The 17406-nt window shown below is 39.8% G+C and overlaps 1 protein-coding gene across 1 annotated transcript in view; it reads right to left on the reverse strand.

Annotated features, from left to right (window-relative positions):
* Positions 1-316: 316 nt before the first annotated feature.
* LOC308349045 (protein CBFA2T2-like) overlaps positions 317-17406 on the reverse strand; it is a gene marked incomplete at its 5' end in the record, with an annotated part of 139576 nt that continues 122486 nt past the window's right edge. Inside the window, 3 exons of the mRNA XM_080813590.1 lie at positions 317-1020; positions 8175-8416; positions 12677-12820. Of these exons, the coding sequence (XP_080669716.1) occupies positions 898-1020; positions 8175-8416; positions 12677-12820 (509 nt within the window). The 3' untranslated portion in view covers positions 317-897. The remainder of the gene's footprint in view (positions 1021-8174; positions 8417-12676; positions 12821-17406) is intronic.

The following is a 17406-nucleotide window of genomic DNA, read 5'->3' on the forward strand; positions in this document are numbered from 1 at the left end:
CAGTCAGTTAAGCTGCTGCCTTCTGCTCAGGTCATGATCCCAGAGTCCTGGGATTAAATCCCCCATGAGGCTCCTTGCTCAGCAGGGAGCCTGCTTCTCCCCCTGCCTCTGCCTGTTGCTCCCCTTACTTGTGCTCTCTCACAAATTTTAAAACTTAAAAAAAAAAAAAAAGATTGCTTCTTTTCTCATTTTCTTTCTACTTCAGGATCTTCTTTAAGCCACTCTTTTAGGGGAGGTCTGCTTAGACACAATTTCTCTTAGTTTTACTTCAACTAAGAGAATATTTTGATCACTCCAGAAGTGTATTTTTGATGTATGTAGTATTGTGGGTTGACAGTTCTTTTCTTTCAGCATTTGAAAAATGCCACTGTCACTAGAATTTTTCCTTTATAGGTAAGAGTTTCCCTCTATATGCTTTCAAGATTTTGTCTTTGGGGGAGGGGGTAATCTTATTTGAGGTCTGTGTTGCTTTTTTCAATCTGCAGATTTAGGTCTTTTGTCAAATTTCGGCAAATTCAGTCATTATTTCAGCCCCATACATTCTTCTCTCCTACTGTGACTCAGATCTTCTGTTTTATTCTTTTAGGTCTCTGAGGTTTTGTTCATTTTATTTTAAGTCCTTTTCACTCTATTGCATAGAATAGTAATTATTTTTCATTGTTTTTCCTCTCCATTTTACCGTTGAGTCCACTGCTGTTTTTAATTTATCGTATTTTTGTTCTAAAATTTCCACTTACTTTTTTCTATCTTCTTTTTTTAAATCTGCAGAGCCTTTGTATTTTTTCATTTGTGTTCATAATTCTCACTGGAGCATTTTATGATGCTGTGCAAACATCTGTGTCAGCTTAGTTGGTATCTGTTGATTGGCTGTTTTTTTGTTTTGTTTTTTTTTTTTTTTCATTCCAGTTGAGATGGTCCTGGTTCTTTGTATAAATCATTTTCTATTGTATTCTGGACATTTTGAGTTCTTTGTTGTAAGACTCTGGATCTTATCTTTGACTTCTGTTTTGGAATCCTCCTCTGAAAAAAGGAGAATCCTTTTTAGGGTATAATCCCAGGTTCCCCACTCAACCTCTATTGATTTGGAGAGGCGAAGAGCGATACATTATTGCTGGCAAGGGGTAGGAGTCTGGGTTCCCCACTGGGCCTCTGATGGGAAAGGGAAGGCTATATCCATTACTGCAGTTCTTCCTAAGGTGTTGGCTGCCATAGTGTACACATATTGTCTGTAAGATTTTTATCTTATCTGGTCGCTTCTTTCTTGATCCTCTGGCAGGAAAAAGCGTTTTCGTTATTGTTGTAGTTTGTGCTCTTAAGTGTTTCTGGGTTACTAGCTTTTACAGACCACAGTTCTGGATGTATGATGAAAACAGGGAACTTAGAGAACTCACTGCTATGTACTTCCTTGGGTCACAAGGTCACTAGCATATCTGCTACCTTTCAGAGTCTTCATTATTTTTGTTTTCTATATACTGTTCAAGATTTCTTGCTCTATTTGTCAGGAGGAATACGAAGAAGTATACCTTCAAATTGTGCCTTGATATTTCTTTTTTTTTTTTTTAAGATTTTATTTATATATTTGACAGAGAGAGACCACAAGCAGGCAGAGAGGCAGGCAGAGAGAGAGAGAGGAGGAAGCAGGCTCCCTGCCAAGCAGAGAGCCACATGTGGGACTCGATCTCAGGACCCTGAGATCATGACCCGAGCCGAAGGCAGAGGCCTAACCCACTGAGCCACCCAGGCGCCCCTGTGCCTTGATATTTCATGACCATGTCATATCCAACTGAATTGATGTACTGCAATTTACATAGGATTTTACAGAACATTTAACTGGTTTCAAATTTTTTTTTTTTTTTGGTCATTATAAATACTGTTGAACCAATGATCTTGGTGTACAATGATTATTTTCTTTCTTTTTTAAAAAAGATTTCATTTATTTATTTGACAGAGAAAGAGAGATCACAAGCAGGCGGGGCGGGGATGGGGTGGGGGGAAGCAGGTTCCCTGCTAAGCATAGAGCCAGATGCGGGGCTGGATCCCAAGACCCTGAGATAATGACCAGAGCCAAAGGCAGAGGCTTTAACTCACTGAGCCACCCAGGCGCCCCTACAGTGATTATTTTCTTAGGATGAACTTCAAGGTGAGAAAATATTTAGTCAGAGGAACTACCTAGTTTAAGGTACCTGGAATTTGCCAAACTGCCCTCCAGAATGCATAGTCTACGTAGAATAGGGAACATTCCCCTTTACCTTGCATTAGAAATTGAGCATGTTTGCCTCCTGGAACAGTTAGGGACTACCAGCACTCTATTTGTTACATACCAGAAACATGAAATTCACACAGGTGAACTATACTCCAGGTACCTAACTGTAGTCTTTTCTTACTTGCCTCCTCCACATGGAACAACTGTTCCATTTACATCTGCCTGCCTAAATCTTAACCATACTTTTAAAAGGTTTTGTTTATTTATTTGACAGAGAGAGAGAGATCACAAGTAGGCAGAGAAGCAGGCAGAGAGAGAAGGCGGGGGCGGTGGGGGGAGCAGGCTCCCTGCTGAGCAAAGCTGGATGCGGGGCTCGATCCCAGGACCCTGGGATCGTGATCTGAGCCAAAGGCAGAGGCTTTAACTCACTGAGCCATCCAGGTGCTCCTTAACCATACTTTTTAAATAAGACTTTCTTCTTTTTTAAAATTCTTCATTTATTCATTTGAGAAAGAGAGAGCATGTATAAGTGAGAGCATGGGGGAAGGTCAGAGGAAGGAGGAGAAGCACACTCCCTGCTGAGCAGGGTGCAGGACGTGGTGCTCAATCCCAGGACCCTGGGATCATGACCTGAGCTGAAGACAGACACTTAACCAACTGAGCCACCTAGGTGCCCCTGAAACATAACAATCTAAAGATGTTCATTCTCCTCCAAGTTAAACGAAGTGTTCAACAAGATGGCAACAAAGCCACACAAAATACAGAGTGGTGACTTTAAAAACCACACACATAAGATAACCATTTGATCTATGAATAATGACAGTTTTATTCATCTCTCACCAACCTTTTTATCTTATTTGCTGGGTTAGAATATTCAAGACCACACTGAATAGAAGAGAGAAGGGACATTCTTTCTCTTTTTTTTTTTTTTTTTTTTTGGAAGAGACATTCTTATCTGATTCCTGCTATCACAGGGAAGCTTTCTAAATCTTACCAGTGTAAGGCTTGGTTTTTTTGTTAGACAGTAACTATCATTAGATTAAGAAAGTTCCTGCAGTAATTGTTTTAATGCTTTCTAAAAAACAATGAATGGGTATTAAATTTAACAAAGATTTCTTTTTCTGCATCTCCTCCAAATAAATTTATGGTTTCAGTAACAATTGCTCTAGATATTCTGAATGTTTGTGACCCCTCAAAATCTATAGGTTGAAACCTACAATTCTCCATATTCGTATGTGTTCATATTTAGAGGTGGAGCCTTTGGAAGATGATTAGGTCATGAGGGCAGAGCTCTTAGGAATGGCATTAGTGCCCTTACAAAAGAGACCCTGAAGGGCACCTGGGTGGCTCAGCTGATTAAGCATCTGTCTTTGGCTCAGGTCATGATCCCAAGGTCCTGGAATCAAGCCCTGCATCCGGCTCCCTGCTCAGCCGGAAGCCTGCTTCTCTCTCTCCTACTACCCTTGCTTGTACTCTCTCTGTCAAATAAAAAAAGGAAATCTTGGGACGCCTGGGTGGCTCAGTGGGTTAAAGCCTCTGACTTCGGCTCAGGTCATGATCCCAGAATCCTGGGATCGAGCCCCACATTGGGCTCTCTGCTCGGTGGGGAGCCTGCTACCCTTCCCCTCTCTCTGCCTGACTCTTTGCCTACTTGTGATCTCTCTCTCTCTCCATCAAATACATAAATAAAGGATTTTTTTTTTTTTTTTTTTAAAGAGACGGAGCTTGAGAGATCTCCCTTGCTCCTTTGGCCCTGTGAGGACACACTTACAAGACTGCCATCTAAAAGTCAGGAGTGGGCTCTCACTGAATACAAAATGTATGGCACCACTTACTGACCTCCAGAACTGTAAGATAAATGACTGTTGTTTATTACTCACCCCGTGTTTGGTATCTAACAGCCTAAACAGACTGGGTCACTAATCTTTATAAAAATGTCAGTATAGGGGCACCTGGGTGGCTCAGTTGGGTTAAAGCCTCTGCCTTCAACTCAGGTCATGATCCCAGAGTCCTGGGATCGAGCCCCACATCGGGCTCTCTGCTCAGCAGGGAGACTGCTTTCTCCTCTCTCTCTCTCTCTCTGCCTGCCTCTCTGCCTACTTGTGATCGCTATCTGTCAAATAAATAAATAAAATCTTAAAAAAATAAATGCCAGTATAAGGGCACCTGGGTGGCTCAGTGGGTTAGAGCCTCTGCCTTCGGCTCAGGTCATGATCCCAGGGTCCTGGGATGGAGCCCCACATGGGGTTCTCTGTTCGACGGGGATCCTGCTTCCTCCTCTCTCTCCCTGCCTGCCTTTCTGCCTACTTGTGATCTCTCTCTGTCAAATAAATAAATAAAATCTTAAAAAAAAAAAAAAAGAGTTCTTGAGGTGGATAGTAATGAGGGCTGCACAACCATGAATATACTCGTATCACTGAATTGCACACTTAAAAATGGGTAAGTTGGCAAAATTTTTTACATGGATTTTTACCACCTACTAATGACAGCATGAGAAAAATAACCCAAGCATGGCCATTTAAAGTAGATAATTGGCTACACCTACATATAAATACTTCTGTACTAAAATTTTTTTTTATTTTTTTGCAAATGAGGTCTACCTTTCTTGTTATTTAAAGATTTAATTTATTTATTTGAGAGACTGAAAACGAGAAAGATCACAGAGGGAGCGGGAGAAGCAGGCTCCCCAATGAGCAGAGAGCCCAACGCAAGACTTGAGCCCAGAACCATAGGATCATGACCTGAGCTGAAAGTAGCTGCTTAACCAACTGAGCCATACAGGCACCCTTATTATTTTTTCCTTTTACTCTCAAGTTACCTTCAACCATAGGCTCACTTAAAGTAATCTGTTGCTAGAATTGGTATGACAATCTGATGTTTAAGACTTTGCTTCCAATTACGTTCAAACTCATTTTGACAGTTAAGTCCAATTTTACTTCTCAGATTCAGTAGTGTAAAATTTGACCAAAAACACTTTTTCCCCCAAAACAAAACAAAAAAACACCCCCCCCCAAAAGCTTTCCTAACTGATAAAGGTGGCTGACTATGCAGAGACTGTTTTTGCAAACAATATGGTTTCTGCTTAATACTGATTTTCCTTCTAGAAATCTGAAATTTCAGTAGGTGCTGGCAAGCAGTGCCTATGTACCCAGATTCTAGTAAAAACCTTGGGCACTAAGTCTCTAATAGGCTTCTGTAGGCAAAAACATCACACATATGTTGCTGCATTTTCACTGCTGGGGGAAGAGTGAGCTGTGTGATCATTCATTTAAGAGAAAAAGCATAAGGAAGCCTGTAGATAGATTTGTCCAGATTCCAACAGTATGGAATCTCCTTTATGGATTCCTGGATCTCCTTTATGATCCAGCTGTGTAACCTTATGCTTACATAATGTAGTAAGTATTAGTTGTGAGTAGAACTATATCCTAAGTCCTATGAATTCATTTAACAAATCTCAGAACCTGAGTGGTACTGAGTTCCTGACACTGCGTCAAAATTCAAACTCCAATGTGCATCAAGAGCAAAAAGTACAAATTGTGCCATATTCCTGTAATAAAATACCTATGAAAATGAACAACCTCAGCTCTAAAATACAAAAGGGACTGAATTTGAAATCATGAAAAAGTAATTTATTGTATTCTGCCTTGTATGAAAGTTGTTTCTTCTAAACTAAGACAGAAATCTTTTAAGGTAGCAGTTCTTTTGTTTTTAAGGTTTTTTTTTTTTTTTAAAAGATTTTATTTATTTATTTGACAGACAAAGATCACAAGTAGGCAGAGAAGCAGGCAGAGAGAGGAAGCAGGCTCCCTGCTGAGCAGAGAGCCCAATGCGGGGCTCGATCCCAGGACCCTGGGATCATGACCTGAGCCAAAGGCAGAGGCTTTAACCCACTGAGCCACCCAGGCGCCCCTAAGGTTTTTTTTTCTTAAAGATTTTATTTATTTATTTGACACACAGAGAGAGAACACAAGCAGGGGGAGTGGAAGCAAGAGAGGGAGCAGGCCCCCAATGAGCAGGGAACCCAATCCCAGGACACTGGGATCATGACTTGAGCCAAAGGCATACGCTTAACTGAGTGAGCCACCCAGGTGCCCCCAAGGGTAGTGGTTCTTCAACTTCTAGACCTCAGACTCCCTCTAATTCAATAATCCCAATATTATGGGATGCCCGGGTGGCTCAGTTGGTTAAGTGGCTGCCTTCGGCCCAGGTCATGATCCCAGCGTCGTGGGATCGAGTCCGATATCGGGCTCCTTGCTCAGCAGGGAGTCTGCTTCTCCCTCTGCCTCTGCCTGTGCTCACTCTCTGACAAATAAATAAATAAAATCTTTAAAAAAAAAAATCCCAGTATTAAAAATTTAAAGTTGAGTACTTGAAAACTATTTATTATTAACCCATTTCAAAATAATTATATTTTCCCCAAAATGTAGTAAGAATAGCACTGTCATTACAGTTTTGCAAGTCTTTTTACTATCTAGGTTATGAAAAGACACGTGGGTTCTCCTATTTACTTCTGCATTTAATCCACTGCATCAACCTATATTATGCAGCTTCTAGAAAATTCCATGATATGCTCAGGATAAAGTAAGAATGAAAAGACAAGTAACATCTTAGTACTACTATTTTATTATTTTTAGGTAGGCTGCACGCCCAATGTGGAGCCCAATGCACGGTTTGAACTCATGACCCTGAGATCAAGAGTCAGACGCTTAACTGACTGTGCACCCAGTTGATCCACATCTTAGTATTATTATGAAAACAAGGGCACTTGGGTGGCACAGTTGGTTGAGCATCTGACTCTCAGTTTTGGCTCAGGTCCTGATCTCAAGATTGTGAGATCGAGCCCTGCAAAGGGTTTTGCAACCAGCAGAGTCTACTTCAGGCTCTCTCCCCCTCTCCCTCTGTCCCTCCCATTCAGGCGCACGCGCGCACTCTCTCTCTCTCTCTCTCTCTCTCTCTCAAATAAATAAATAAATAAATCTTGGGGCACCTGGATGGCTCAGTGGGTTAAAGCCTCTGCTTTTGGCTCAGGTCATGAACCCAGGGTCCTGGGATCAAGCCCCATGTCCGGCTCTCTGCTCAGCAGGGAGTCTGCTTCCCTTCCTCTCTCTGCCTACCTCTCTCCCTACTTATGATCTCTGTCTGTCAAATAAATAAATAAAATCTTAAAAATCAATCATTCTACCTAACTATCTTTAAAAAAGAGAGGGGTGAAGAAAAGAATTTTGACGTCCTGGACTTCCTGGATGGGTCTCGGGAAATCCCAGGAGGCCCTGATTACACTCTGAGAACTACAACATTAAGGTTTAGTACTGTGATTTGTAAAGGCCAACATGCATGACCACGGGGTGCTTTTTTCAAGAGGTGTATCTTGAAGAATTCAATTTACAAAAACACTGAACTGTCAGTACTTTCCTTATATACACTAAGAGTCAAACCCCACCCAGATGTCTATGTCAGAAAATCATTACCACACTCAGTACAGTAAGAAAAATTATGTGTACACTGAAAATTCTAAAGAAAAGTCCATTTGCATGAAGAGCTGAAGAATGTAATCCCTTTGATACTATTTAGACTATGAGACTTATAATTTTACAAATTATTGTTTTGAAAATTAAATTCCCTGCTTTTCTTTTCTCTTAGGTTTGGAAACAATACACTGGACCCTGAATATATTAAGTTACAAAACCTTATATTAACTTGGTTGAACCTCAGTGGCCTGTTGAAACTCAGTCTTTACATAAATTCAAAGCTGCTTATTGGAATTAAATCAACACCCTAAGAAATAAGGTAAATATTCTAGATTTATTTCTTGAATAAACACTGTTATCCGTAATTGAAACCCACAGTCCTATACTTCCATACAGGTTACATACGGTATTAGTCTGCAGATTTTGCCATGTTGCTACAGGTTTGCTGGCTGAGGTTGAGAGCCACATATTTAAGTAGCTGTGGATAGCAACACTATACTTACCACCAGTGCTAGAACAAGAGTCCGCACCTTCTCCCCAATCTCAGGTGAGATGTCATTGCCAAACTGTTGCAGAGTGGTAAGGAAGCGTTTCAATTTGCTGAGCTGCCGAGCACCACAAGTGGCTGGCAATTGTTGATTTGTTAGTGCAGATGATGTGGAAGAGGCAGGACCATTGCTGAATCTCTGTGGTGGTGATGGGGCACCATTCAGGGTAGGAGGAGAATGGTTGATGCCATTGCTTACTATAAAAGAAAGCCAAAATGAAAGACTGTGTAAGTGCAAATCACATGGATCTTTGTTAATTTCTTCTTGTTTGCATTAACTGTTGCTTATTCATCTGAATTTTGTAAAGCACATATTAAGAGTATATAAGAAACTGTTTCTGCCTTCAATGAGACTAATACATAGTGAGACAGACCACCAGGTAAAAAGTGGTTAACAGAGTAACAAAACGTGTTAAAATAGAAGAGTATGGAGTGTTATAAGAATACGGAGAATGGGTACCTAACTACAGTTGCTACGGGCAGGGGTAGGTAGCGTTAAGACTTCCTGCAACAGGTATTGCATGAGATGAATCTGGTAGAACACATATTTCCATTGACTGGACACATGCACACATCTTTTATGTTCCATCTCCTTCCTACTCTTAGGGTTCCAAAGAAGTTAAGGAGTCAGTTACATTGTACATTACAATACATGCTACATTGTCAATTACAATGTAGCATGGGAACAGAAACCAGAGTTCTGTTTAAGTGAAAAATGTGGGGGTTTTTTTTGTTTGTTTTTTCTTTTTGGTTTTTTTGGAGAAACTTTTCTAGGCTATAGATTTAATGACCTATTCCTGCACTAAGATATGTATTTCATGGACCATTCAGAATATTCATGCCCAGCAGTTTCTCTGTGCCCCAACAGTGCTATATAAATGCTGCCAAATTCTTGGTCACTCAATAAAGCATGTTATAGACACTACAGAGGACACTGACCTTCCATTTTCCCATTGTTCTTAGTCATTTGTTGCTAAATTTTAATTTGGGATACCACCTTAAAGCTAAGTTCTTGGAGGTATTAAGTAAATTTCTCCTTCACTGAACAGTGCAATAAAATTACCTGGTGCCTAAGTGTCAGTAGATTTTCACTTAATCATACACAGGCTTGAAAGTATAGAAGGTAAAACTAAAACATATGTCTAAAAACAAAAACAATTTAAGTCAAGACTTAAGCCAAATTTAAAGAGCCCAATTATTTAATCTTTACCTAACTTAGAACTGACATTTATACTTATATTGGGCTCAATGCCAAGTCTTTAATCATGAAAACTCTTCCACTTCCCTTCTTCCTCCATGCCAGTCATAGTCGGTCAGCCAGCCCTACTGCTCCTACTTTTTGACTGACCCTGATTCAAATTTGATCTGGCAAACTCTTCCTCATCTTATGTATGCTCAGAGACCACCTGTATTAAGAAATATTCTTGGGCACCTGGGTGGTTCAGTTGCTAAATTAAGGGTGTGCCTTCAGCTCAGGTCATAATCCCAGGGTCCTGGGATTATCATTATCATTACCCTTATCCAAGGGTCCCACATCAGACTCCCTGTTCTGCAGGGGAGTCTGCTTCTCCCTCTCCTTCCCCAACCCCTACCCCGCTCATGCTCTCTCTCAAAAAAATAGATAAAATCTTAAAAAAAAAAAAAGAGAGAGAGAGAGAAACAAACATTCTTTAATAGCTTCTGTTGCTGCACATTAAGGTAAACCCTGGTCGATTTTTTAACTCTTCTCTGTATTATCTATAGATGCTTCCACTATGTTACTTACTTCTCTCTATATTTGCGCTGTCTTAACAGACTGTGTACTTCTTGATGAATACTGTGTTATACATCTGTATATAGTGTAATTAGTCAAGTTTTGTAAAATGCCTATGCCATATATATATGGGTTTTGTTCATAAGCTAGCGAAGTATAAGTGTTGAGGGAAAAACTGCTGAATGATCCACTAACAGGCTAAGAAAGCGAGGTTGCATTTTCTTCTTTACCTTCCATTAAAAGAGATCACTAGAACTATTGGAAGGGAAAGCTTAACACTCAACCTCAGCAATCCAGAAAATTAGTTGCAATGATCTGCTATTTCTCTGTGTTCACAGAAAGGTCAAGAGCCATTGAAGAACTGCCCCCTTGGAAGAAACCCATAAAAATAATACATGACTGTGCTTTTTAGCCACTCTGACAACCAGACAGGCTTTTTCAGTCTCTTTTGTTCAAGTGTATGAGCACATTTTCCAAAATAAAACAGATCTACCACCAAGCAGTCAAATATGGAGGTTAAAAAGGGCTGAGTTTACATATACATATTCCTACTGTCTGTTATTTTGAAATGTGAATGGTAGTCTAGATTTAACTGTTCATTTCAAGACAGTACCTTTATCTAAGGATGTATAACTTTAAGATATAAATAGAATTTTTAAAAGGATATAGAACTTTATTTCATTCACTCTGGCTCAGACTGCTGCAGCTGCCACTCACTCAATTTCAAATGTTTTGGAAATATAATAATCAAAGCTTCTGTTAAAGCTGTACTTCCTAGATTCTTCTCTTGTCTTTTAAAATAACAAAAGCAAACCCCACAAATGTGTGAGCAAAAATAATTGTGTAAACTTATGTAACGGCATTTAAAAAAGAAAATGCATACAGCACCTAGCACAGTACTCTGACGCACTGTGGGCACTCCACAAATAGCAAGTGTCTTCTGCTTTATGAGGCAAAATATCTGTAAGAGAGTCATGAGGCACTGGAGGTATGGGCATGGAAAGGCAGAAAAACTCAGATTAAAATCGAAACATTTAGATTCTACATTGGGTGTTCTTCTGATTTTTGTTTGTTTAAGTATACACACGTGTAGGACTAACTACGGAGATAAAGGATTTCTGAAGATTCAACTTTGGTAAATACTACCAGATAATTTTCTCATACTCAAACAATGTATGAAGTGTTCAGGTAACGCCACATATGCTCACCAAAACTTGGTTATTCTTTCCTATTTTGAACTTTCTTTCAGATGTAGACAGTATTACACTGGGTTTTAGTTTGCATTTCCTTGATGACTAGTAAAGCTGAACATCTATTATGTATTTACTGGTTAATAAAATTCTTATGGACCAAATTATGTCCCCCACAAATTCCTATGTTGTAGTTCTAATCCCCAGTACCTCAGAGTGTGACTATATTTGGAGACAAGAGTTTTTAAAGGTTAAATGAGGTCATGTGGGTGGTCCCTAATCCAGTATGACTATTGTCCTTATAAGACGAGGAAAGGACAGCTGGTATACATGTGCAGAGGCAAGGCCATGGGAAGACACAGTGGAAGTGTAGCTATCTGCAAGCCAAGGAGAGAGGCCTCAGAAGAAATCAAGCCTGCTGACACCTTGATCTTGGACTTCTTTACTCCAGAACTGTGAAAAAAATAAATTTCTGTTGTTTAAGCCATCCAGTCTATGGTATTTTGTTATGGCAACCCCGGCAAACTTAACACAATACTCAATCTCTTTTGTAAAGAGCCTTACCAGGGCACCTGGGTGGCTCAGTTGGTTAAGCCTCTGACTCTTGATTTTGGCAAAGGTCATGTTCTCAGGGATGTGAGGTCAAGCCCTATGCTAGGCACAGAGCCGTCTTAAGATTCTCTCTCTCTCTCCCTCCATCCCTCCTTCCCCTCCTTACCCCTCCCTTAAAAATTAAAAACAAACAAACAAACAAACAAAAGCCTTACCATGATAGCCCAAGCATACTTTTAGAAGTTGTTTGGTAATTATATGAAAGTTACTTTGACTCCTATAAATCAATATAAGAATTTGTCTGTTTGTTTTTTCAAGTAGGCTCATGGGGCCTGAACTCACCAATGTGAGATCAAGACCTGAGTGGAAATCAAGAGTCAGAAACTTAACCAACTGAGCCACATAGGCACCTCTGAATATAGTAATTTAAATTCATTTTAGAGCCAAGAAATTAAAATAGCTACTTACCAGCCAAAGTATGAAAACAATATTTAGATCACTAAATTTCTAAATGCCTAAATTAGCTAAGCACTGTTCTCAGAGGGCAAAAAGCAATTTATAAAAGAAGTAACCATATGTGTGTGTATGTATGTCTATGTATATGTGTTTATGTATATAAATTATCTTATTTTTTTTTAATGATTTATTTGAGAGAGAGAGAGAAAGAGTAAGAGAGAGCACAAGAGGGGAGAAGGTCAGAGGGTCAGAGAAGGTCAGAGGGAGAAGGAGACTCCCCGTGGAGCTGGAAGCCTGATGCAGGACTTGATCCCGGGACTCCGGTATCATGGCCTGAGCCGAAGGTAGTGGCTTAACCAAGTGAGCCACCCAGGTGACCTATATAAAATATCTTAAAATTTATTTTGAAAATGTTGAACAGTATACACAGAATGCCTAACAGCAAACAGTCACTTAGATCTAAATGTCAGTCTGAACCACAAACCCAAGTACATGAAGAGATCTCACATGCTGTAGGAGTAAATGACACTGGCCTGGGTCCTCCAGGATTTACTGGTGGCAGGGGTGGCATGGTGGGAGGTGAGGATCTTGACTGTATCTTCACTTCCACAGGAGATCCAGGCATTGCTGGCACTCTTTTCTCAGGACCAACTACAGAGAATAAAAGTAATGGAGGTCAGAGTCTTCTATAAGATAATAAAAATCGTGACAATAATTTCAAATACAAACATTTTCCTAGAGACTGAGAAGTGAAGAAGATGCTTATTTTAACAGGCTGAATGGTAGCCCCCACAAGGTATCAACAGTAGTTCCCTCTTAGCCAAGTTTCACTTTCCACACCTCCAGTTATCTGCAGTCATGGCAACCATGGTCTGGAAACAGACGCATCTCCTTCTGATGTACAGTCAGAAGGTCAAGGGCAGCCTAACACTAGGCCATAACGCCTATGTCATTCACCTCATCACACAGGCATTTTATTATCTCACACCATCACAAAAAGAAGGGTAAGTATGGTACAATAAGACACTGTGATAGAGGGAGAGAGACAATGAAAGAGAAACAGCATTCACATAACTTTTATTACACTGTATTGTTACAACTGTCCTATTTTATTATTACTTACTGTTGTTAACCTTAACCTCTTACTGTGCCTAATTTATAAATTAAGCTTTATTACAAGTATATAGGAAAAAATGTAATATACATATATATATATGGTTTGGTACTATCTGCAGTTCCAGCTATCCCCTGGGATCTTAGAATGTATCCCCTATGGATAAGGGATGGGGGTGGGAGTCTACTATACCTCTTAATCCTTTCAACAGGGAACATTTGCTTATTTGGAAAAAGGGTCTTCGAAGATGTACTTAAGGATCTTGAGAGGAAAAGATCATGTAGGTGGGCTCTAAATCCATTATGAACAATATGCTCACAAGAAGAGCTGAAAAGAAACATTCACGGGGGAAGACTACCCAAAGAAGACATGGCTGCACAATGAGAATGCAATGGGACAATGATGGCAGAGACTGGAGCGGTGCATTTATAAAGCCAAGAAATGTCAAGGACTATCAGCAACCACCAGAAGCTTGGCGACAGGTATGGACTAAATTCTTCCTCAGAGGTCCCAAGGAGGAATCAACTCTACTTACACCTTGACTGTGGCCTTCTGGCCTCCTGAAAAGTGAGAGATTATTGTTGTCTTAAGCTACCGAATTTGTAGAACTTTATTACGGCAATCAAAGGAAACTAAAACAAGCCAGCAAGGTCAAGGAGTAACATGACCTAAAAGTTAATATTGAGGATAGTAGCTGAGAAAGGAAGAAACCAGATTACAAGTTTAGCTAATGTCAGCTGCATTCTTTTTTTACTTCTCTTTATAAATCAATCAAATTATGGGTGGGGGGAATGAGGGACTATCTAGGCCAGGAGGATTCAATGGCATGGCATGGAAATAGAATCATAATCAGTTATATATAAATAAATGATAAAGTATTAAATTTTTACATATATCAACTACAGTAAGTAGGGGAAAAAGATGGAGTCAACATCCTCGACAACAGCAATGTAGATATCATTTTGGTATCTAGTTATCTCAGTAGATGAAAAGTAGAGCTGAATCTAAACTAGGCATAAGCTACTTCACCATGGGGACAATTGATAAGCAGCTATTTGATTAACAGTGGACAACAAATTTAAGAAAGAGAAATCAAACAGATTAAACTTAATGACATTATAAATAGGTTTGGGCTGGAGTACCTGGGTGGCTCAGCTAGTTAAGCATCAGCTCAGGTCTTGATCTCAGGGTTGGGGATTTAAGCGCTGCACTGAGCTTTAAAAAAAAAGAAAAAAAAAAAAAAAGGTCTATGGGGCGCCTGGGTGGCTCAGGGGTTAAACCTCTGTCTTCAGCTCAGGTCATGATCTCAGGGTCCTGGGATCGAGCCCCGCATCACTCTCTGCTCAGCAGGGAGCCTTCCCCCTCTCTCTGCCTGCCTCTCTGCCTACTTGTGATCTCTCTGTCAAATAAATAAATAAAATCTTAAAAAAAAAAAGTCTGAGCTAGTATCAATAGGACCTGGTACTGAGGCTTAATATTCTAATACCTTCACGGTTGTTTTTTCCCCACTAAAGAGAACATGTTACATATGTGATTAATAACTGGGCCAGGGTCACCATAATCACCTTTAAATTGAACTATGGTCCTAACAGTTAACTCCAAGCCTTTCACTTAAGTACTATGAATTTATTCTCCAATAACGGTGAATTCAAAGCACAAGAAATGGACACACCAAAGGTTCAAATGAGAATGTTAAACAAAGATTTCTTTCTTTCTGTGAGATCATAGCTATAGACAAAATACATTCATGACACTGGCAACAAGGCACATCTTCACACATTCATAAGCATGTTCTAATGAGGAAAATATCACTAAATATTATTTTTATGTTTCAGTTTGCAGTGGCATATTTTGGGAAGAGATATAATGAATCCATAAAGTCCATCAAGGAAGTAATGCCCTCAAGTTACAAAACCCCTAACAAAATGTGCAACTATCTGAGAGCCATGTGGGCAACACTCTGCCAGCTCTTCCCATCTCTCCGTCCAGGACATTTTCTTTGTGAAACTGATGGTCGTCCTGTCTGATTAGTGGACTAATGAGCTGTTGCGTTTGCCTTTTTCTTCTTGACAGTATTTTTCTCAATGCCCTTCAAAGAACGGTTGACACGTTTCCAGCTCTTCCATCTGGGGCCCAGCTTTCTGGAGGGTGGGGGAAAAGGGAAGGAAGGAACTGACAGTTGTCTCGCACTATAATGTGTTGTGTACAGTGTGCAACAACCTAGAGGGAGCCTTTCTTCAGACCACCTGCCTTTACAGCAAGGGCGCCAAAGGCCTGAGGAGGACTTAACAAGAAGATGTGTTTTAACATTCAGCACTTGGCAGAATGAAAAACAGAGAGGAGCCTGAGCCCAACTGCAGAACACTGAATTATATACCAACTGAAAGCTTGGATACTGGGCAAAACCCAGCCCCCAGAGTACTGTTTATAGATGAAAACTACCCATATCTCTTGCACATCACTACTCACAAACCTGCAACACTAGTGTAATTCCTCATGTTTTAGTAACATTGTCTAATATAAAAAGCATGGGTATGGAGACTGAAGACACTCAGTGTGAATTCTTATTTATAAACAACATGGCTTTATCAAATCATTTCACATTTCTGGGTCATTTTCAACAAATGTAAAATAAGAGATAGTAAATCCGACCTGGTAGGAAAGACGTAAGGTTAAGAGATAATGCCTCGACTAGTGCTGAGTTAAAGAGAAGGTACTCAGAAAAGAAAAATGATTAGAAAATAGGGAGCCTAGTGTCAAGTTCTGCATTTCACACCTAACTAGCCAGGTAACCATGTCCAAGTTAATATTAACAGTTGATTTCCATGGAAAAAGGGTATACTATTAACAGTTAATCTATCTAACCTCAGCAATATTACATGCAAAGAAACAGCTGCAGAAGCATCAAGTACAACGTAAGGTGGTATTTTGTTGGAGGCTGGGTGGCATGAGGCCCTTCGAGATGTGAGAGATATATCCAAGTAGTTTATAAACCTGACAAAGTCAACAGCTACTCAGAAGGTGGATAAGGGGTAAGTTACAAAGTAGGCATTTTCACCCTGTGCTTGGTGACTGTGTCATGCCTTTATGTCATCATTGTTACAGTGACTTCATTTCTACATTTTTATGGAATGGATACTAGTATTTTATATTCTAGCTGAATTCCTTAAATGAACCAACCATACTTTGAGCTTTTTTCAATTCCAGAGAACCTTAGATACTCTTCAAAGACAAGAAATTCCTTTCTCTCAAGGGGAACTGTGAGCCCATAAACACCACTACTTGGATTATCAAAGAGAAATAAGGTCTTCAGTCCTAGCAGCTCATAATAACCCTTAGTTCTGTCGTAAAGGTTCAACTTGAGTCTAAACATAGATTTGGGGGTGCCTGGGTGGCTCAGTGGTTGAGTGTCTGCCTTCGGCTTGGGTCATGATCCTGGGGTCCTGGGATCAGGCCCCACATCAGGCTCCCTGCTCAGTGGGGAACCTACTTTTCTCTCTCTTGTTCCCACTGCTTGTGCTCTTTCACTCTCTGTCAAATAAACAAATAAAATCTTAAAAAAAAAAACAACCCGCAGATTTTAAGGTTTAAAGTAACTAGTAATTTAGTCATTCATGAGTCTGTGCTTTGGTAATTTTGAAGATTTGCATATATATGGCTTAAAAAAATAAAATCCAAACATATGACCACATGCATATCCAAGATCACTGATGCTTTAACACCTAATCCTGTAGAGACAAACAATTTGAGCTAGAGAGGAGGAGCAAACATGGAAAAGTATGTCTGAATAATGTTTACTTCTCCATCATGCAATATGCTATGCAGATCATGAAAACACAAAACCAATGAAAAACAGAACACAGTAATAAACAGCTCTCTGTGTGACAGCAGTGCTTCTTTTCTCCCCACACAGGAATGTGAACAATCAGACATGAAACTAAAGAGTGGAAGTCTTCTGTAGCTCTAAGAGAAATAATACTGAACATAAACATAAATCCCAGACAAACATTATTAGAAGAATCCCACATGCTAAATAGCCCACAAATGAGAGCATTTGCAAATCTTTATAAACTGCCTTTAAAGTTTTAAAAAATTACTTTGAGGCTGACAATGGAACTATAAA

The sequence above is a fragment of the Martes martes genome (genome assembly GCF_963455335.1).
Source record: "Martes martes genome assembly, chromosome: 9".
NCBI classification, from domain to species: domain Eukaryota; kingdom Metazoa; phylum Chordata; class Mammalia; order Carnivora; family Mustelidae; genus Martes; species Martes martes.